General features: G+C 40.4%; 1 protein-coding gene across 1 annotated transcript; it reads left to right on the forward strand.

Moving 5' to 3' along the window:
- The first annotated feature begins 9684 nt into the window (after positions 1-9684).
- On the forward strand, positions 9685-23043 carry LOC109875770 (zinc finger protein 239-like). The gene is made up of 2 exons (XM_031824638.1): positions 9685-10186; positions 18078-23043. Exons 1-2 carry the CDS (start codon positions 9952-9954, stop codon positions 18953-18955), a joined length of 1113 nt encoding a protein of 370 aa, XP_031680498.1. The 5' UTR covers positions 9685-9951; the 3' UTR covers positions 18956-23043.
- Positions 23044-23840: the final 797 nt, after the last annotated feature.

Genomic DNA, 23840 nt, shown 5'->3' on the forward strand with positions numbered 1-23840 from the left:
GAAAACTTGGATAGATCCCACTTTTCCAGCCTGCTGAAGGCATGGTAACACCACCCCCGGCTATACCAGGGGCTTGAGGTGGTCGAACACAGCTCTGCAGACTTGCCGTTCCATTTCTTGACTTGAAACACCTTCCCACTAAAGAGATGGACAAGCCAGCACAGGTGTAACACATACTGACTAATGAGGTGACACCAATCAGTGTGTCCTATGTGCGAAAGTCCAACCAAAACATAAATGGAAAAACCAAAGCCTGTAACAGCTTCCCCTTAAGACAACACCAGCTTCTAGAACTCACCAAGTTCTTCAACTCTCGTCCCCTTGGAACAAAATACATTGTAATTCTAATCTCCAATATGGAAAAAATGCAGTCAAAATAAATTGTCATCCATGGCAACTCACTGGCTAAACGCAAAACTTGCTGACTGCCCACCCTTGTGACAATCCGCAACCAACACCTGCAATATCCATAGTAACTTTCCACCTCACTGCGGAGCTTCTCTCTCTTTTCAGGGTTCACTCGATAGGCATGTTGTTGGATCGGGGCCCAGTCCCCAATGTCATGCATTGGGTTGGCACATCTGAGAATGAATCCTGATATTCTAAAATAAGGGTAAAAACGTCAATATAATTATATCTAAAAGCAGGGCAACCAATATAATTGTACCCAAAAATGGTCAGCTGGTTGCATAATTAATTGATTACTAAATGTTACATAAATTGTAAATATGAAAATCAAAACCAAATGTACACCCCTTTGTTAATATGTATTGGCAATAATTCACTTAAGGGTGAGGCATGGAATAATAAAACATGTCAGGCTGGATGTTTGAAATATGAGGTGATTTGAGTCATGCTTCAGTAGTGGAATAAAGGCAATTAGCATTTGAATGTTGTCAAGAAATACTGGAGTGATGTCAGATTGTTAATAAAACTGATTATAGACCAATTTATTATACTGCTTTCATGTGTATATACAGAAACATCTGCAACAATTATCATATTACATGTATTTTTTAAACAAGCAGATTTTTCAACTTGTAGAAAACAGCCAGCTACATTTTGAAGTGCTGCATTTTGATTAAAGGGGGTCACCAACGCAATAAGTGTAACACAGCTCTTTTTTTGTTAGTCACTTTTTGTTAAATAATACTCTTTCAATTCAGAGCCTGGATTTTCCCCTGAGGCTAATATCCATATCATGCTGCAATCAATTGAACAGGGCAAACGACAAGGTAGAACATAATTAAAATACTCCTACTACAATGTTAAAACATTCTACATTGTGACATTATTTCATTGATATCATGAAACAACTCCATGTATTTTCTGATGTTTGATCAGAGATCTTTTATCAGAGTATCTCTTGTCACATTGATTATAGCTATAGGGATTCTCTCTTGTGTGTGTTCTCTGGTGTATAGTCAGAGAGCCAGATGTAGTAAAACACATACCACATTGATCACAGCTATAAGGTTTATCTCCTGTCTGTGTTCTCTGGTGTATTTTAAGTTCTGATGAAGATTTGCAACCTTTCCCACAGTCAGAGCAGCAATGAGATTTCTTCCCTGTGGGTCTCTGCTGGTGTTTCGATGTGGAGAGACTCTTCTCTGCCTCGTCAGCATCATGAGGTTGTTGAGGCCCCCCAGAGGATCCACGATAGTCACGTCTCTCTCCTGAAGTCGGACAGGTGGTTTAAGGCCCACAACAGCAAAAATCCACTGTAAAAAGGTGATGCCAACAGCGTAGCCATGATGTTGTTCAAACAATGACATCTGTAATGAATGTAAACAAATTTACATTTGTCTTAAGACAGTCAAGTGAACAACAATAGTCATATTTTGTCTTGTTTTCCATTAGTAGTAACATTGACGATTGTATGCTAGAAATACATTTTAAAGTTGTTGAAATCCTAAGCAGTGTGCCAGACAACTTTTGGTCTCCAATATAGGCACCTTTCTGTAGGTCTATGTTGTTGTTAGGTGAAGTTATGGGTCCTACAGTAGGTCTATGTTGTTGTTAGGTGAAGTTACGGGTCATACAGAAGGTCTATGGTATTGGTATAACTAGGGATTTCCGCATTAGCATGGAGGAGTTTCTGCAACCAAATTGTGTTTTAGCAAACAGAGGGCACACAGCGATGTAGAGAGCGATGCACCTATTTGGAGATATCTGATAGTATTTACGCACCAGCACTAATGATGTGTGGAGTTTCTCAAAGTAATTTTTTCTTCACCTCAAACAGCAAGTAAACAAAGTTCCTCAAAGTATTTGTAAAATATTTCCAGTTCTCACTCTTTATAACCACTCGACTTGAAAGGCAAAAATGGAATGCTCTGATCCAGTGGAAATGTCATAAAATATCTGATTACTTCTTATCCCTTACACAAATAGCCTTCAGCTGTGTCTGTTCCAAACTCACTGGCGCGGGAAACTCTGAGGGCCCAGAATATTTTATATCAAGTTCCGGACCGACCTAGGTGATAGAACTTGAAACATTGTATGAACTATGTAGATAGGCCATGCGCAGCCAAAGTGATTTATTTTTATCTGGATATTACTAGCTGTTTTAATTTGTTGGCTTTATGTAGGCTATTTTTTTACACAGTTGGCAATGGCAATAAAAGTTACTTTTAAATTTGTATAATTTTCACTTCGATTTATATAGAATATAGATTAGTCACAGATAATGATTTTGAGATACAAAGACTATTATAATTATTATTACAATTATAAATTAAATGAAACTGTTCCAGTAAAATGTGAATATGAAAATCATAACTGGCACCAGATCAGTAGAAATGGTCAGATAAATTGGCACCAAATGGAAAAGACTGCTGTTGTATCATATTACTGGAAACTTCAGGAACGTAACGTCAGAATTTACGAAGGCCAGCAGCAGTGTGTGGAGAATGCTAAGGAAGAGTTTTTTTTCTTCTGGTTAGGCTATCTTGATCTCTGGTTCCCTCGAGTCATTTGTGTGTCTCAATTATTTAATAAAACAGGTGATTCCTATGTTGATGATGTAAATAATATTTGCTGCTCTGTGGTGTGTAATGAGGAGCAACCAGACACTGCACACATTTATGAAATTGCTTATTCTAGTTACTAATAAGCATGCACCCATGAAGAAAATTACTGTAAAAATGGTTAAATTCCAGTGGATTGATGAGGAATTGAAAAATGGTATGGTTGAGAGGGATGAGGGAAAAGGAATGGCAAATAAGTCTGGCTGTACAACCGATTGGCAAATGTCCTGCAAATTGAGAAATCATGTGACTAAACTGAAGAAAAAGAAGAAAAAGACAATGAAACAAAGATAAATTACAAATAATGATTGTAAAAAGCTTTGGAGAACCTTGCATACAATTTTGGGAAAAAAGGCAAACTCTGCTCCATCATTAACTGAATCAGATGGCTCATTCATCAAAGCCCACTACTTTTATGATTTTTTCATTTGCAAGATTAGCAAACTTAGCGTTTGTTGCCGGTATGTCATGCCTGACACTACACTTCCAAGGAAATCTGACCAAATTATGAAAGACAAGCATTGTAATTTAGAATTCCGTAAAGTCAGTGTGGAAGAGGTGAAACAATTATTGTTGTCTATCAACAATGACAAGCCACCGGGGTCTGACATTCTAGATGGAAAGTTACTGAGGATAATAGCGGACTATATTGCCACTCCTATTTTCCGTATCTTTAATTTAAGCCTACTAGAGAGCGTGTGCCCTCAGGCCTGGAGGGAAGCTAAAGTCATTCGACATGTCCTATGCTCAGCATAGTTAGCTCCTGGTAAAATGTTGCACTTATTCAGCCATTCTGTGACCAAAAACAAGCTACATATGGACAGTACCAAAATAAAATGACTCTGGAAATGACAAAGCGCCTCGTAACCTTGCTGGGAATGGGACAAACGGGCCCCTTCTGTGGTAACAGACTGGGACGATTTGTAATCAAATCTAATTCCCAGGAACGGGGTTCATATGAAAAACAGAGACTGTGTGGGATAATAACATGGCCGTGTCCAACCCTGCTTGTTCCCTCGACTCCACTACCAACCACCAATCTCCAACAGGGCCCTTTACCTGTATCACTAGACACTTCATAGTGAGCTACAGGTAGGAATCAGCAATGAATCCCAATAATGAGCCACCTATGGGAGGGGTAACCCTTTGTGAACAAATCTCTCAACGTATTACTGCTACCCTGGGGAGATTGATATACCCCTTGAACACCTGCTCCGACCCTCATCGCATGTGGCAGGGCTTGCAAACTATTACAGACTACAAAGGGAAGCACAGCCGATAGCTGCCCAGTGACACGAGCCTACAAGATGAGCTCAATAACTTCTATGCTCGCTTCGAGGAAAGTAACACTGAAACATGCATGAGAGCATCAGCTGTTCCGGACGACTTTGTGATCACGCTCTCCGCAGCCGATGTGAGTAAGACCTTCAAACAGGGTAACATTCACAAGGCCGCAGGGCCAAACGGATTATCAGGACGTGTACTCCAAGCATGCGCTGACCAACCGGCAAGGGTCTTCACTGACATTTTCATCTCCTGTCTGAGTAATACCAACATGTTTCAAGCAGACCACCATAGTCCCTGTGCCCAAGAAAATGAGCAGCAAGTAGTGCAGACGAAAGGGATAACAAGTTGCCGAAGCAACAGATGTGTTGGAACGGGAACAATATAGATGGAACGAGAACAATATAGATGCTACTTTGAGAACACAAACTCTCACATCCTTCACAGCACAGAGCGAGGCAGTCCAGGGATGACTGGAGGAACAATGGAGGAAGTATTGTGGGATTCTCTTGGCGTGAGTACAGTTGGTAAGACTGAGTAGACGATGGTGAAGAACAGTGGAGTGAAAAGGGCTAGAGTTGGTAATGAACAGCAGTTTAGGGTCGGAGTGGGAATCATCAGCAAGGATGTTTTTGTGGGTGACCTGTTAACGGTCTCAAAGATGGTGAAGGATGAATTGGGTAAAGTGGAATCGGTTCGAGTGACCAGGAGTGGTATGATACTGATTGTATGTCAACAGCGCAAAAAGAGAAAGCTTTGTGTGGTTTAGGTTAAACATTTCAGGTAGACGCACGTTGATTAAAATGAATGATAGACAGATGGTTTTACTGTGGTTTGGTGAAGTGGTTCACCCATCTTATGTAAAACCTGGGTAAGTGAGATATACAGAAGCCGCTGCAGTGTTACCATTGTAAAAATGTTTGGACATGTGACAAGTGCTTGTCGAAGGAATAAATACGTCGTAGTCAGATGAAGCATGTTGAAATTGTGATGGGAATCACGTTCCCAAGTTCTTGGAGTGCCCTGTACGGATGAAGTATATCACAGCATTTAGGATCAGGCCCATCCAGCAGGTGTCCTATGTGGAGGGAATGAAAATAGCTTAAGGAGTAGAGAGGAGAAGGTAGTGGATGTCCCACAGTCTGCAGTGAAGCCATGCAGGAGAAGGATCCCAACACACTAATATTGTAGAAGGTGGAGATTGTTGTGTTTATAGAGCAAGTGATAAATTGCATTAATAAATTATTAGTAACCTTTGTCCAAAACTAGCAGTTTCTGCATTAGCTTGGAGGAGTTTCTACAACAAAAATGCGTTTGCATTGCCCTCATTGCCGCAGTGATAAATTGCATTAATAGAAAACTAATATAACATCTAAGAAGCTAGACATCATCGTGTAGGCGGCAAATGGATTTCTGGATCGCCAGGACTTCAGAGAAAATGTTATACAGGGAGTACTGAATGAAGACGTTCTCCCCTCCCAGGTTCCTGAACCTGTGTAGGGATCTGAATAGTACCATTTTTGTTTGAAATTCAGGGTAGTGGAGTAAATTTTGTTCGTGTTTATTTTCTGATGAAGATTATCAAAGGTTAGTGATTAATTTTTATCTCTAATTCTGCTTTTGTGACAATCTTTGGCTGGGAAAAATGGCTGTGTGTTTTTTTGGATATGGTGGTGATCAAACATAAATATATGTTGTGTTTTCTCTGTAAAACATTTAAAAAATCGGACACTATGGGTAGATTAACAAGATGTTTATCTTTCATTTGCTGTACTGGACTTGTTAATGTGTGAAAGTCAAATATAAAAAAAAATATATATATTTTTGAATTTCCTGCACTGCCTATTCAGCGGAATGTTGGGGGGGGGGGGGGGGTTCCCTGAGCAGAACCTGTGTCCTAGACCGGTTAATACATTTAGCAAGCTAGCTAGCCTGCTAACTAGCGATTAGCTGCTAACATTATTTGATTAACACCTTGCTAAGAAAAGACCATCTTTCGCCTGTAATGGCATGAAAAGAATTGGCAGAATATTATACAATGACTTATCAACAGCTCTAACAATTTGACCCCAACAGGAAATGTACACTGGCAGTTATGGAAAGACCCATTTACTATATAACCATTGATTCTTGAAGAATATAACTTATAAATTCTTCAAATGTTTCAACCGTATTACCCCACCAGAAACCAAAACATAAGCTTGTATAACGCCACTGTTTGTAAACTAATACTATATGGCTGAGGAGTAGGGTTGATCCAAGCGTTCTGACCTCACAAGGACAGTAAGCACCCAAGCTAACTGGCTAACGTTGGATAGCTTGCTAGACACAAATGAGAGAAAATCGCACTCTTACCATTTTACTTGCCCTAGCAGAGCTGGTTAGGCTGTTTTCATGTTATCCAGAGCGTTGGTGACTAACTGTGCTGCTGGCAACAATTTAATTTGAGCTTTTTTGCAGATGTTTACCGACACCAGCCATATTCAACGGGTGTTGAGCGTTATTAAATTCATCAGTTATTCTGCTCTCTAGTCAAGTCAATAAACATTGGGTAGTTAGTTAGAATATAGTTACTTTACTGGCAAGTTTGATGGAAAAGTAGCCAACTAATGTTAGGTAGCTAATTAACATACCGATACATACTGCTGTAAAGATGTGCTATGCGTTTTGTAAGGATAGTGTAGCTAACATAACGTGTAACGTAACTTATTTGAAAAGTCATTACTTTATTACATTGCTCAACATTTGTCATAATTAGTTAACGCAATGAATTTGTATCCGCTCTCGTTGGACTTCGGCTGCATATTTTCCTCCATTTTCTTCAAATCTGAAAACAATGTGAAGCCACGCCCATTTTCTGAAGAATTGCATTATAGGCCCTAAAGTACTGCGTGTTTACATCATATTTTGTCGAATTTAGTACGACATCCGGGAACTTTTGGCATACCAACTACATCCTACTATGACCAATAAGCATACGGTATACTCAATTAACAACACAAATAGTACGGTTAGTATGAGTATTCTAACACAACTCAGAACTCTGGGCAGCCATTTTGTTTGTTTATAAACTAGCTTATAAACTAGTTTATAAACTTGCCGCTTTAAAAAAAGCCACTCAACAATCCATCAACCAATCTGCAGTTTAACCAATAACAAAGCTGTAATTCCGCCACCGTGTTGGTAATACGATGGTGGATGTGGCTGGAGAAATGTAACTACTCTCAAATTCATAGACATACCTATGGAGGCAAGGACTGACCACCCATAATATCAACATTATACAGTAGTTTTAACCACGTTGAGGCTATACAGTGTTGATTTAAATTGTTTCTAAATATTGGAGTAAAAAAAAGCTTACTTGGGGTTCTGATGGGGTACAACGGTTGAACTAAGCTCATGAGGCATGTGTTATATGCTTCAAGAATCAATGCCTATAAATAAATAATTTAAAAGTCAAAATATGGATGCAGCAATTGCAGATTTCCCCTTTAACACCACACATCAGTTCAACAACTGCAGAGTTTGTGCTTCTGTTTTTAAGACCGTACTTACGAGTGTTAACCAGGGCCCGTTCATCGTTAGAACCAATGGATGCCTCAAGATGCGTTTGGGAAACCGGACCCAGATATCCAGTTCCCTCCTCTTCTCTAACTGAAACGTCTTTCTATTCTTTCACAGTAACAGCCTCACCCTCTACTTGTTTCTGTATTGTAACATCCTCCTCTTCCTCCTCCTCTTTCACGAGAACTTATTTCTCCATCCAGCAGACCTCCTCTTCTTCAGCAGGAACGGGGTTAAGTTTGAGACTGGAGCTATGAGGCATGTACTGAAGTCGCTAAGCGATATAATTCAAAGCAGTGTCACTTTATCAGCAGCACGTGATCAATGACGTCTAAAGAATCATTTCGTCGAACACCTGATTGGTTGGGTATTGGGCTCATTCGACCTTGCAGCCGACAGTGCAGGTGGCTGATGACTGACTAATTTACAAATCACCGCAGCATGAATGGATTTGATGCTCTCGAACACGGCCAGTGGTGTAATATATTACATAAAGGCATTGCTGCTGCAGTGTGGGACTTCATCTAAGGGAGTTTTGTAACATTTTCCACCTTGGCTTACTGTTAGTTTGGTTCTAACTGGTCTCCGGTAGTTGGTCTCGCTGACCATAACCGTGCTGGTTGGCGACACTGGTTAGGCTAATAGCTAGTTGGCTAAATAGCTAACATTAGATGGCTGGCTAAGATAACTGCATATAGCTAATATGATTTGATTTTTGGTTAGATGGCGTAATGTATTTCCAAAACTGGTTTACTTTAATCACTCAAGTCATGAGTTCAAATGATTGGTTTAATTTAAAGTTCTACTTTTATTTCTGTTGAAGTTGACATCATAGGGAATAGGCTGGTCCTCCATATTACTTCACACCTGACTATCATTCTTCTGAATTCTGATTGGTTTTATGTAACAACTCCAAAAATAGAACTGTGAGGTGTTACTTTGCATTGGAATTTTGTAATTATTTTATTTGATATTTTATAAACAATACAAAACATACACATACAAACGACAACATCATACAAACATTAACGACATCACACCTGCCCAGATAGACTAGAACACAACTCCATCTCCATTTACATCACACCTGCCCAGACCCACTAGAACACACCTCCATCTCCATTAACTACATCACACCTACCCAGACCCACTAGAACACTTCTCCATCTCCACTAACTACATCACACCTGTTAAGATTAGAGGTCGACCGATCATATTTTTTCAATGCCGATACCGATTATTGGAGGACCAAAAAAGCCGATACCGATTAATCGGCTGATTGTTTATTTTTTTAATTTTTTTTAAAATGTATTTGTAATAATGACAATTACAACAATACTGAATGAACACTTATTTTAACTTAATATAATACATCAATGAAATCAATTTAGCCTCAAGTAAAAAATGAAACATGTTCAATTTGGTTTAAATAATGCAAACACAAAGAGTTGGAGAAGAAAGTAAAAGTGCAATATGTTCCATGTAAAATATGTGCCATGTAAGAAAGCTAACGTTTCAGTTCCTCAGAACATGAGAACATATGAAAGCTGGTGGTTTCTTTTAACATGAGTCTTCAATATTCCCAGGTAAGAGGTTTTAGGTTGTAGTTATTATAGGAATTATAGGACTATTTCCCTCTATACCATTTGTATAATGAATGAACAGACAAGGTCTATACTGCTCCTACATGGTGTAACAATACATCATGTAAAATAATCTTTGTCTGAAAATAAAATATGATCCTCAACTGCGTTTCCCCTCCAGTCAGCAGACGGCGATGTGCGTCTTTCAGGCGACGCTGTTAGCGTGACGTATAATCTAGTGGACGGTTCTTCAGAAACAGCTCGCCAACCACCTCGGTAGCTTGCTAACCAACATAGCCGAAAGATTCAAGCTATTTATACGCATTCGGTGTATATTAGCTACTGTGTACTCAACACACTTCTGTCGTATCTACTTTTGTTAACCTATTTAATGTAATATTACGTTATTTTGTATTATTCAGCTATAGTAGCTGGCTGGTTAAGTTAGCACAAGCCTAGTCGCTAATGATAGCTAGCTAACATCCCTGACCATGAGCTCCCTAAACTTCTCTCCTCCTGTTAAAGAAGAGGAGGTCTGCTGGACGGAGAAAGAAGCTCTGGGCCTGAACATTGTCGTGAAAGAGAAGAAAGAAGAAGAGGATGTTACAGTGAACAAAGAAGAGAAAGACGTTTTTGGAATGAAGGATGAAGAGGGGGAGATTACTGTCACATTAGAGGAGGACGAAGAAGAGAAGACTGGAGATCTGATTAACACCAGTAAATACAGTGAGTACTATTTTATAAAACAGGGACATTGATCGGATTATCACCAGTAAATACAGTGAGTACTATCTTAATAAGGGCCCAAACTCTGCAGTTGTTGAACTAATGTGCGATTTTTAAAAGGGCGTTATACACTTGAATATGTTTTTGTACTGTATGAATTGTTCATGACGTCCTCCAGTGATTTTTAACATTTCCTGTTGAAAAGTGACATAAATACAGTAAAGTATAAACACACTAATGGGAAACAAATAAATGTTTTGAGCAAAATAGTGTTTTTTTTAGACAACTGCAAACTAGGAGTGAGTGATGTCATAGTAAGCCCTTCAAGGAGTTGGCTTGATGGGAAGTCGTGACGTCATCCAATAGGCCACTGATCTTCATGTGAAATTCATTATTCTTTTTAAAATCCTTCCTGTTCTGTCAAGTTGGTTTTTGATCTAGAAAGGCATTTTCAAGTCTTACCATAGACTTTCAATACGATTGAAGTCCAACTGTAACTAGGCCACCCAGGAACATTCAATGTTATCTTGGTAAGCTCCTCCAGTGTAGTTTAGGTTATTGTGTGGTTTAGGTTATTGTCCTGTTAGTACAGTTTTTTGTATTCAGATCTCTGAAATGCACTCTACCTACGTAACATTTCGTGTTCGACTTATATTATGCTGGGAAAACAGTTTTCATGGGCACAGAAATCCTAAATCATTTCAGAGTTTGCTAAATCCAATGGTTCTAACCGAGAGTCACCTTTATTGACAACACCCAAATTGATACTGTCATTAACACGGTTCTTCAATAATTACACATTCTTAACACTGTTTAGTTAGTCACATGTTCAACTATCATTTTTTATTTTTTTATTTCACCTTTATTTAACCAGGTAGGCTAGTTGAGAACAAGTTCTCATTTGCAACTGCGACCTGGCCAAGATAAAGCATAGCAGTGTGAACAGACAACACAGAGTTACACATGGAGTAAACAATTAACAAGTCAATAACACAGTAGGAAAAAAAAGTCTATATACATTGTGTGCAAAAGGCATGAGGAGGTAGGCGAATAATTACAATTTTGCAGATTAACACTGGAGTGATAAATGATCAGATGGTCAAGTACAGGTAGAGATAGGTGTGCAAAAGAGCAGAAAAGTAAATAAATAAAAACAGTATGGGGATGAGGTAGGTAAAAATGGGTGGGCTATTTACCGATAGACTATGTACAGCTGCAGCGATCGGTTAGCTGCTCAGATAGCAGATGTTTGAAGTTGGTGAGGGAGATAAAAGTCTCCAACTTCAGTGATTTTTGCAATTCGTTCCAGTCACAGGCAGCAGAGAACTGGAACGAAAGGCGACCAAATGAGGTGTTGGCTTTAGGGATGATCAGTGAGATACACCTGCTGGAGCGCGTGCTACGGGTGGGTGTTGCCATCGTGACCAGTGAACTGAGATAAGGCAGAGCTTTACCAAGCATGGACTTGTAGATGACCTTGAGCCAGTGGGTCTGGTCGACGAATATGTAGCGATGGCCAGCCGACTAGAGCATACAGGTCGCAGTGGTGGGTGGTATAAGGTGCATAGTGACAAAACGGATGGCACTGTGATAAACTGCATCCAGTTTGCTGAGTAGAGTGTTGGAAGCTATTTTGTAGATGACATTGCCGAAGTCGAGGATCGGTAGGATAGTCAGTTTTACTAGGATAAGTTTGGCGGTGTGAGTGAAGGAGGCTTTGTTGCGGAATAGAAAGCAGACTGTAGATTTGATTTTCGTTTGGAGATGTTTGATATGAGTCTGGAAGGAGAGTTTACAGTCTAGCCAGACACCTAGGTATTTATAGATGTCCACATATTCAAGGTCGGATCCATCCAGGGTGGTGATGCTAGTCGGGCGTGCGGGTGCAGGCAGCGAACGGTTGAAAAGCATGCATTTGGTTTTACTAGCGTTTAAGAGCAGTTGGAGGCCACGGAAGGAGTGTTGTATGGCATTGAAGCTCGTTTGGAGGTTAGATAGCACAGTGTCCAAGGACGGGCTGGAAGTATACAGAATGGTGTCATCTGCGTAGAGGTGGATCAGGGAATCGCCCGCAGCAAGAGCAACATCATTTATATATACAAAGAAAAGAGTTGGCCCGAGAATTGAACCCTGTGGCACCCCCATAGAGACTGCCAGAGGACCGGACAGCATGCCCTCCGATTTGACACACTGAACTCTGTCTGCAAAGTAGTTGGTGAACCATCATCAGCTGATCCAGGAAATCATTTTCTGAATGACAGTCAAATCAGGGCAGCAGGTAGCCTAGTGGTTAGAGTGTTGGACTAGTAACCGAAGGTTGCAAGATTGTAAAAATCTGTCGTTCTGCCCCTGAACATGGCAGTTAACCCACTGTTCCTAGGCCGTCATTGAAAACAAGAAGTTGTTCTTAACTGACATGCCTAGTTAAATAAAGGTAAAAAAGAAATAAATGACAAACATCACGACATGCAACAACAACCAATGTGCTTCTTCATTCATTACTCTGGTAAAGACAGTTATGCCGTGCTCCATGTTGGATCCAACATCCCTAACAAATTGATGTTTATAATGTTATTGTCTGCTTGATTTATAGTAGGGTCTCGTTAGTCTGTTTGGAAACAGAGATACTTCTCTCATAATGTGTAGAGAACTGTTCCTTGATGGATAGGCTATTGTACAACAGAAATAGCTATTTTCTTATTCAGGACATTTAGAATGACAACACAGTTACATAGTAGCCTTGTGGGATTATTAACAAAATGATCTGACAAAGATGTTTTATTGTTCATGTTTCACCTGAAATATGAAATAATTTATAGTCCTAGGTCTTTGTTGTTGTTAGGTGAAGTTATGGGTCCTACAGTAGGTTTATGTTGTATACAGTGAGGGGGAAACGTATTTGATCCCCTGCTGATTTTGTACGTTTGCCCTCTGACAAAGAAATGATCAGTCTATCATTTTAATGGTAGGTTTATTTCATCAGGGAGAGACAGAATAACAACAAAAAATCCAGAAAAACGCATGTCAAAAATGTTATAAATTGATGTGCATTTTAAAGAGGGAAATAAGTATTTGACCCTCCCCTCTCAATTAGAAAGATTTCTGATTCCCAGGTGTCTTTTATACAGGTAACGAGCTGAGATTAGGAGCATACTCTTCAAGGCAGTGCTCCTAATCTCAGTTTGTTACCTGTATAAAAGACACCTGACCACAGAAGCAATCAATCAGATTCCAAACTCTCCACCATGGCCAAGACCAAAGAGCTCTCCAAGGATGTCAGGGACAAGATTGTAGACCTACACAAGGCTGGAATGGGCTACAAGATCATCGCCAAGCAGCTTGGTGAGAAGGTGACAACAGTTGGTGCGATTATTCGCAAATGGAAGAAACACAAAAGAACTGTCAATCTCCCTCGGCCTGGGGCTCCATGCAAGATCTCACCTCGTGGAGTCGCGATGATCATGAGAACGGTGAGGAATCAGCCCAGAATTACACGGGAGGATCTCGTCAATTATCTCAAGGCAGCTGGGACCATAGTCATCAAGAAAACAATTGGTAACGCACTACGCCGTGAAGGACTGAATTCCTGCAGCTTCCGCAAGGTCCCCCTGCTCAAGAAAGCACATATACATGCCCGTCTGAAGTTTGCCAATGAACATATGAATGATTCAGAGGACAACTGGGTGAAAGTGTTGTGGTCAGATGAGACCAAAAAAATGGCATCAACTCAACTCGCCATGTTTGGAGGAGGAGGAATGCTGCCTATGACCCCAAGAACACCATCCCACCTGTCAAACATGGAGGTGGAAACATTATGCTTTGGGAGTGTTTTTCTGCTAAGGGGACAGGACAACTTCACCGCATCAAAGGGACGATGGACGGGGCCATGTACCGTCAAATCTTGGGTGAGAACCTCCTTTCCTCAGCCAGGGCATTGAAAATGGGTCTTGGATGGATATTCCAGCATGACAATGACCCAAAACACACGGCCATGGCAACAAATCAGTGGCTCAAGAAGAAGCACATTAAGGTCCTGGAGTGGCCTAGCCAGTCTCAAGACCTTAACCCCATAGAAAATCTGTGGAGGGAGCTGAAGGTTCGAGTTGCCAAACGTCAGCCTCGAAACCTTAATGACTTGGAGAAAATCTGCAAAGAGGAGTGGGACAAATCCCTCCTGAGATGTGTGCAAACCTGGTGGCCAACTACAAGAAACGTCTGACCTCTGTGATTGCCAAGAAGAGTTTTGCAGAGGGGTCAAATACTTCAAATCAATTTAACATTTTTGACATGCGTTTTTCTAGATTTTTTGTTGTTATTCTGTCTCTCACTGTTCAAATAAACCTACCATTAAAATTATAGACTGATCATTTCTTTGTCAGTGGGCAAACGTACCAAATCAGCAGGGGATCAAATACTTTTTTCCCTCAATGTATGGGTCCTACAGTAGGTCTATGTTATTGTTAGGTGAAGTGATGGGTCCTACAGTAGGTCTATGTTGTTGTTAGGTGAAGTTATGGGTCCTACTGTAATATTCAGAACACATTGTGAAAACTAAAATCTTCGCTCACCATTTTGGCTCCATGCGGATATTCTATATCCATAAATAGTGGTTTCCTCATTACCAGATATACTACATCCATAACTAGTGGTTTCCTCATTACCAGATACAGTGGGGCAAAAAAGTATTTAGTCAGCCACCAATTGTGCAAGTTCTCCCACTTAAAAAGATGAGGCCTGTAATTTTCATCATAGGTACACTTTATGACAGACAAAATGAGAAAATCTGTTCCAGAAAATCACATTGTAGGATTTATAAATTTATTTGCAAATTATGGTGGAAAATAAGTATTTGGTCAATAACAAAAGTTTCTCAATACTTTGTTATATACCCTTTGTTGGCAATGACAATGGTCAAATGTTTTCTGTAAGTCTTCACAAGGTTTTCACACACTGTTGCTGGTATTTTGGCCCATTCCTCCATGCAGATATCCTCTAGAGCAGTGATGTTTTGGGGCTGTTGCTGGGCAACACGGACTTTCAACTCCCTACAAAGATTTTCTATGGGGTTGAGATCTGGAGACTGGCTAGGCCACTCCAGAACCTTGAAATGCTTCTTACGAAGCCACTCCTTCGTTGCCCGGGTGGTGTGTTTGGGATCATTGTCGTGCTGAAAGACCCAGCCACGTTTCATCTTCAATGCCCTTGCTGATGGAAGTTTTTTACCAAAAAGTTATATTTTGGTTTCATCTGACCATATTACATTCTCCCAATCTTCTTCTGGATCATCCAAATGCTCTCTAGCAAACTTCAGATGGGCCTGGACATGTACTGGCTTAAGCAGGAGGACACGTCTGGCACTGCAGGATTCGAGCCCCTTGCGGCATAGTGTGTTACTGATGGTAGGCTTTGTTACTTTGGTCCCAGCTTTCTGCAGGTCATTCACTAGGTCCCCCCGTGTGGTACTGGGATTTTTGCTCACCGTTCTTGTGATCATTTTGACCCCACGGGTGAGATCTTTCGTGGAGCCCCAGATCGAGGGAGATTATCAGTGGTCTTGTATGTCTTCCATTTCCTAATAATTGCTCCCACAGTTGATTTCTTCAAACCAAGCTGCTTACCTATTGCAGATTCAGTATTCCCAGCCTGGTGCAGTCTACAATTTTGTTTCTGGTGTCATTTGACAGCTCTTTGGTCTTGGCCATAATGGAGTTTGGAGTGTGACTGTTTGAGGTTGTGGACAGGTGTCTTTTATACTGATAACAAGTTCAAACAGGTGCCATTAATACAGGTAACAAGTGGAGGACAGATGAGCCTCTTAAAGAAGAAGTTACAGGTCTGTGACAGCCAGAAATCTTGCTTGTTTGTAGGTGACCAAATACTTATTTTCCACCATAATTTGCAAATAAATTCATTAAAAATCCTACAATGTGATTTTGTCTGTCAAAATGGCCTCTCATCTTTTTAAGTGGGAGAACTTGCACAATTGGTGGCTGACTAAATACTTTTTTGCCCCACTGTATACTACATCCATAACTAGTGGTTTCGTCATTACCAGATATACTACATCCATAACTAGCGGTTTCCTCATTACCAGATATACTACATCCATAACTAGCGGTTTCCTCATTACCAGATATACTACATCCATAACTAGCGGTTTCCTCATTACCAGATATACTACATCCATAACTAGCGGTTTCCTCATTACCAGATATACCACATCCATAACTAGCGGTTTCCTCATTACCAGATATACAACATCCGTAACTAGCGGTTTCCTCGTTAGCAAGGGGGAGTTTCTGCAACCAGATACACTACATCCATAATATTGTGAAGTCGTATCGGTTAATATGACAACTGCTGCTCATCGAATGATTAGTGGTTTATAATTGCGTGATTAAATAAATCTGTCAATTATTAACTCATTAACCTGGGGCACCATGGGAAAATTATTTTTATTGAGTTTCTATTTCCCAAATTATTAACTCAAAGAATTTCAGAATATCGATTTTACAACAGTCTTTAATTAATCAATTTCCTCTACAGTCTCATTCTGAACGTCGCATAATCCGGGAATCTGCACAAACCCGAGTCCCACCAATGAGTCTGTACCACACCAATTTTAGTTGATGATTTATTTACTATCAAGCTAAAATGATAATGAGATACACAAAACACAGTCTAGGCTATTGAATAGTGCATTAGCCCGTTGTACTAAGTTCTATGATGCTTGTTACCCAAAATGGGGATTTAAAAGAGAGAGAAAAAGAGAATGTACACGAGAGAAATGTGCATTTGTCAGCTTTGCTTATTTTAACCCTAACCTTGCCCCGAATTGCCGCTATTATGGGTCGGAATATAATGATGTAATTACGTGTTAAAGGTCTCCGATGGTGGGCCTCCGCGTGGACCTGGTTCCTCGGATGTTTCACTTCTCTGGTGTTACTCTCTGGTTGTCCTCACGATGTCAGTGTCCTTGTCTTCGTGGTCTGTTTCCTCGCCCTTGTTCTAAAAGGGGTCTTCTGAGGACAGCCAGCCCTGCAGCTCAGGGCTCACAGCGTTAGGAATGAAAGCAGTGTAGATACACGATTCGATGGAGAGTGGTGACTGGGTGATCCTGCTTGTATTCACCCTCTTAGACGCAGCTACTCATCCGTAGCAATGATTTGGTAGAAGGTTCCTTTGTCTTCAACCTCTTGTTGCATTTTGGGTTCATTGACTACTCAGACCTTGGCTGCAGCTCGGGTCACTTAGTTTAGCATGTTAATTCTTAACTCGCATGTCTTATACCCTCGGGTCAGAAGTGGACGTTTACGCCTTTTACCAAGTTAAGAGGCTGGAGGTTTGTATTTTACTCAGATCCAATTTTAGACAACTAACTTCACATTTCATCTTTACCAAAACATTCCCTTTGATTTGGACATTTTCCACACAACGTACAATGTATAAACATCAAGCGTATACTGGGAAAACTCTTGCCGTTCGAAACTCATTGTCCTAAAGTCCAATTATTGCATGTTTAATTCTCTGAGGCTGGTTCTCTAGAGTGAGAGGACAAAGTAATTTTGTCTGCAACCAAATTGTGTATGCTTTGCCCTCGTGCCGCAATTTTGGCAAACACAGAAAGGGGCCTATATTGACCAAAAGACCAAAAGTCGTTTGGCACATTGCTTAGAGTTTCAACAACTTTAATAACTTATTTCTAGCCTACAATCATCTATTTTACTGCTAATTTGAAAACAAAACAAAGACTTGTTGCTCATTTTAAGACAATTGTCAAATAATTTTAAATTGTTGTTGCACAACATCATGGCTACATGGCTACGCTGTTGGCATCCCCTTTTTTTGTTGTGGGCCTTTTACCATATGTCTGATTTTGTTGTTCACACAGGAGAGAGACGGGACTACAGTGGGTCCTCGGGGGAGCTTCAACAACATCATGATGCTGACAAGGCAGAGAAGAGTCTCTCCAGATCAGTACACCTCAAGAAACATCAGCGGAGACCCACAGGGAAGAAATCTCATCGCTGCTCTGACTGTGGGAAAGGTTTTAAATCTTCATCAGAACTTAAAATACACCAACGAGTACACACAATAGAGAAATCTTACCACTGTTTTGATTGTGGGAAGAGCTACTTAAGATCAAATTCACTAAAAGTACACATGAGAATTCACACAGGAGAGAAACCATTTATCTGTGATCAATGTGGGAAGAGTTTTACTACATCAAGCCATTGGATTGTACACCAGAGAACACACACAGGAGAGAAACCCTATAGCTGTACTCAATGTGGGAAGAGTTTTACTCAGTCAAGCAACCTGTTATCACACCAGAGAAAACACACAGGAGAGAAATCTTATAGTTGTAATCAATGTGGGAAGAGTTTTATTCAGTCAAGCATCCTGGTATCACACCAGAGAATACACACAGGAGAGAAACCTTATAGCTGTGATCAATGTGGGAAGAGTTTTACTACATCTAGCCATCTGACTGTCCACCAGAGAACACACACAGGAGAGAAACCTTATAGCTGTACTCAATGTGGGATTAGTTTTACTCACTCAAGCAGCATGTTATCACACCAGAGAAAACACACAGGAGAGAAATCTTATAGCTGTAATCAATGTGGGAAGAGTTTTGTTACATCTAGCCATCTGACTATACACCAGAGAACACACACAGGAGAGAAACCCCATAGCTGTGATCAATGTGACAAGAGATACTCTGATAAAAGATCTCTGATCAAACATCAGAAAATACATACATGAAGGAGTTGTTTCATGATATCAATGAAATAAAATCTCACAGTGTAGAATGTTTAAACATTGTAGTAGGAGTATTTGAATAATGTAGAACCCAAATTGTTTGCCTCCTGTTCTATTGATTTCAGCCTCATCAGTGGAAATTGTTTTGTACTTTGCTGCATTCATCTTTCCCTTAATCTTGATCAGTCTGCCAGTGCCTGCCATTGAAAACTATCCCCACTGCATGATGCTGCCAACACCATGCTTCACCGTAGGGATTGGGCCTGGTTTCCTCCAGACGTGACGCTTGACATTCAGGCCAAGAGTTCAATCTTGGTTTCATCAGACCAGAGAATCTTGTTTCTCATGGTCTGAGAGGCCTTTTGGCAAACTCCAAGTGGGCTGTCATGTGACTTTTATTGAGGAGTGGCTTCCGTCTAGCCACTCTATTGTAAAGGTCTGATTGGTGGAGTGCTGTATAGATGGTTGTCCTTCTGGAAGGTTCTCACAGAGGAACTCTGGAGCTCTGTCAGAGTGACCAGTGGGTTATTGGTCACCTCCCTGACCAAGGCCCTTCTCCCCTGATTGTTCTGTTTGAAATGGATGCCAGCTCTAGGAAGAGTCTTGGTGGTTTCAACCGTCTTACATTTTAGAATGATGGAGGCCACTATGTTCTTAGGGACCTTCAATACTGCAGAAATGTTTTGGTACCCTTCCCCAGCTCTGTGCTTTGACACAATCCTGTCTCGAAGCTCTACGGACAATTCCTTCGACCGCATGGCTTGGTTTTTTCTCTGACATGAATTTATGGCAGGTGGGCGCCAATGAAGTTGTAGAAACATCTCAAGGATGATTAATGGAAACAGAATGCACCTGAGCTCAATTTTGAGTCTCATAGCAAAGGGTCTAAATAAGGTATTTCTGTTTTTCACTTTGTCATTATCGTGTATTGTGATGTCATTATGGGGTATTGTGTGTAGGTTGATGAGGAAAATATTATTTAACCCTTTCACACGTACCATCACACGGGTGTGATCGTTCTACAGTGGTCCCTGAAGCGTACGATCACACCTGTGTGATTAGAACACTCATTTAGAATGCTCCTTTAGAACGGCCAGTTTCGAATGACGCAACAATCAGCGTTTGAGCTGGCCACACTTTTTTCAGAAACTATTTACACAAACACAGTCCTTACAAAGTTATGTCCAGAATGTGAGCAGTTTATTTTGGGATGCAATGTTCAGATATTCACAGAAGTACAGTATATATAGCATAACACAATCATCCTAACCGGAAAAATGTAGGCTACAGTTGTCCTAGCGCTAACTGAGGAAAGATTGACCCCACACAAGCTGTCATATTTTCTAGCTCTAGGCTGACATAAACCGCATTATGAATTTGCTAATAGCAATTACTATGTATAATTAATCACATCACGGGTGAGCTCACCATTGATCGAAATAACTATGAAAAACACTTTATAGAAATCGAAAGTAATCCGACGATTAGTTTCAGCGCGCAGCCATGCATTTTTTTCCTCACAGAAACCGAAGATAATAAGAGAAGACGAGATGTGTTTGGTCTGTTTATAGTATGCATGTTGAAGGGGTGTGTCATCTACCGTCGTTCACATCCCACCATTAATTTCCGGAAGTCCTCAAAAAATTTGTGAACTCTTACCTCATTTTGCTATAGCATCTTTGGTCCGACAGACGATCAAGTGAAACCCAGAATGCATTGTATGTCAACAAACATGGCTCCACACACATAGCTGGAATTAGCTTAGCTCATAATCAGTACAACCTTCAAAACATTATTTTACACACATACTATGTGCCCTTTACAATCTATGCAAAAATCGGAATGCATGATTTATCACCGGTAATTGAAAAACGTGAATAAAATAGTAAATATAGGAACACTACACAAAACATTTGATAGTGATTTATTGATACAAAGGACACGTGCAGGCAGTCAATCACGTAACCTCTCACTCCCGCTCTGAGCCATTCAGTGTTGTTATGTACGTAGCTAATGAGCTAAGCTGTAGCATTAGCAATGTCTTTCAAAAGGAGACAACTCAGAATTGCAGAAATTGAGATTTTTTTAAAATTCTGACAATGAGTCTGAATGTCAGGAATCAGGTTCTGACAGTGACAGAGGACCCCTTGTCGACTGACAAAGTCCCAGTTCCCTTTGAAGATGCTGGTGGTGACGGAGGCAGACCGATAGTACAGGAGTTCTGTGGTAGCTGGAAGGCTGCCAGCCATTTCACCCCTCCTGGCCCTGCTGTTTGTGTTGATGAGTCCCAGTCTGGAGTGGGGGGGGCAGCCACAATTAGTGAAATGTATACATTTCTGGTGACCGTAAAGAGGAACTCCATAAGAGAATACTGGGGCAGAGATCCTATGTTTGCAACTCCCTTCTTTGCCACCCTCTTTTCCCAAGACTGCTTTCTAGTTCTGCTGCTATGACTGCATTTCATCAACAACGCTACTGCCATCCTAAATGACCCATTATACAAAATAAAACATGTTAACAGCTGGCAGTAAAGTTCCATGACAAACGAGACGTCCATGTCCTCTCCTCTGTCCATACAGCAACCATGTCAGCCACAGGGAAGTTGGACCACCTGACGGGAGAGAGAAACAAACCAGACAGAGAAACATCAAACCAGACTGCGTGCTTGACTATAACCTCAAAATGGGGGCAGTGGATAAGGCTGACATGATAAACAGCTTTGTGGAATGTACTCAGAAAACGACCAAGTGGTATAAGATATTTCTAAATTTTTCCAGGGTAGCGTCAAAATACAACACCTTCTTCTGATGCATTTAGCATTGTTTTACAGAGCTAATAGAAGAATGTAATACATTCAATATAACACCATAAAAGGTGAGTAACGTTACCTAGCGTGTCCGCGGTTATAAGGAATATACACAAATATATTACGCTCCATACACACAGTGAGCTACAGTAGACACAGTATAACACGACACACAGAAACTATAACGTAATAAGGCACTTACTTTGATAGAAATGCAGTTTGGATTTGAAGATGGGTGTCTGTAGTGACGCCTCTAGCACGGCTGTGCCACTTGGGAGTCATAAAGCCAGGGTAGCTTCAAAATACAACACATGCTAATACTTCCCTGTAGCAAAATATTATGCTACAGTAGAAACGACATGCAGAAACTATTATAACGTAATAAGGCACTTTGATAGAAACGCACACATTTCCAAAGTTATTATTGGTAACGAAAACAACTTTGATTGCGATGCAGGCGACAGGTGGAAAACATGAACACGTGTGTGCAGGACGGCAGATGAGCAAATGTCTGCAGACTTGAACTGCACAAACAATTGAGAAGTGTTTGGGGAATTTTGTCCGGGTCAGAAATGTCAAAAAAATTAATTGGTCCGCGAAAGTAAAAATGACTACTTGTATGTGAATGAATGAGGCGGAACACACCTCATTTCAAACTGTTATTAGAAATAAAAAACTTAATAGAAAATAATGTAAAATTGACAAATAAAAACAGGCTGCGTGCTTTGGTTTGAGGGCAGCGCCGATTAAATGTACTGTTACCGAACAATCACATTCTGGAATGGAGAGAACGTTCTAACATCACGTGCATAAAAAAACTCACGCTGGGGTGACCGTTAGAGATATTTGGAACTCACGCATGAAAGGGTTAATCCAGTTTAGAATAAGGCTGTAATGTAACAAAATGTGGAAAAAGTCAAGGGGTCTGAATACTTTCTGAATGTTCTGAATATGCTGTTGGTTTACTGTTAGAATAAGTTGTATGACTACACCAATACTGTTAAAGCAACGATGCAGAGACCTAGAAAATACATGGCCAACCTTGCTGCTAGAGATCTAGCTACTGGGTGCAGGTTTCTGTTCCAGCCCTGCACTAACAGCTGACATTGTGCTGATTATTTGGATTAGACACTATTCAACTATTCAATCATGTCTTGTTTTGGAGTCAGATGGATGTCTATACCCACTGCCCATTTCCACAGGTGTTTTTATGATAGGAAATAAAGGGCTGATTCACAGAATGAACTATAGTGTCTTTTTGAGTCATTGAACATTCCCTGTTTGTCCGGTTTATTGAGTTACTCTAATTTAGTCTGATGATATTGTACAATCATTATTTAATTCTGCTACATTTAAAAATTATTAAATTATTTTAAGCTTTATTTAGCTAGGCAAGACAGTTAAGAAACAATTCTTATTTACAATGATGGCCTACCGGGGAACATTGGGTTAACTGCCTTGTTCAGGGGCATAACGACAGATTTTTACCTTGTCAGCTCAGGGTTTCTGGCCCAATGCTCTAACCACTAGGCTACCTGCCGGCCCATAGGCGTGTCCAATGCAGACATGATGGATTAGTATTGACCTCGTAGACATGTCCAATGCACTTGTTCATGTGGTTTGTAGATTCGATACTGAAACAGGATTTGCTAATCCTCCCACATTGTTTCCATGTTGCTGAGATGTTTTCTCCATTTGAAATGATACTGTTAGAAATAGGTAAAGCACTCACACATCTGAGAACTTGTGTGTGTTCATCATTAGTTAATAACTTGAAAGAAAACAAAAGGCTGATTGATACTGATCAGTGTGTGGTTTTCTTTTTCATCAGACAATTGAGGCTCATATTGACCATGTTGAAGGAGACCAGATTAGACTCATAATGAGGCTCACCATGTTGAAGGAGACCAGATTATACTCGTGAAGCTCACCATGTTGAAGGAGGACAGATTAGACTCAATGAGGCCGACCATGATGAAGGAGCCAGATTAGACTCATAATGAGGCTCACCATGTTGAAGGAGACCAGATTAGACTCATGATCAGTGGTGGAAAAAGTACCCAATTGTCATACTTGAGTAAA

This window comes from Oncorhynchus kisutch, linkage group LG5 (assembly GCF_002021735.2).
Source record: "Oncorhynchus kisutch isolate 150728-3 linkage group LG5, Okis_V2, whole genome shotgun sequence".
Lineage (NCBI taxonomy): Eukaryota > Metazoa > Chordata > Actinopteri > Salmoniformes > Salmonidae > Oncorhynchus > Oncorhynchus kisutch.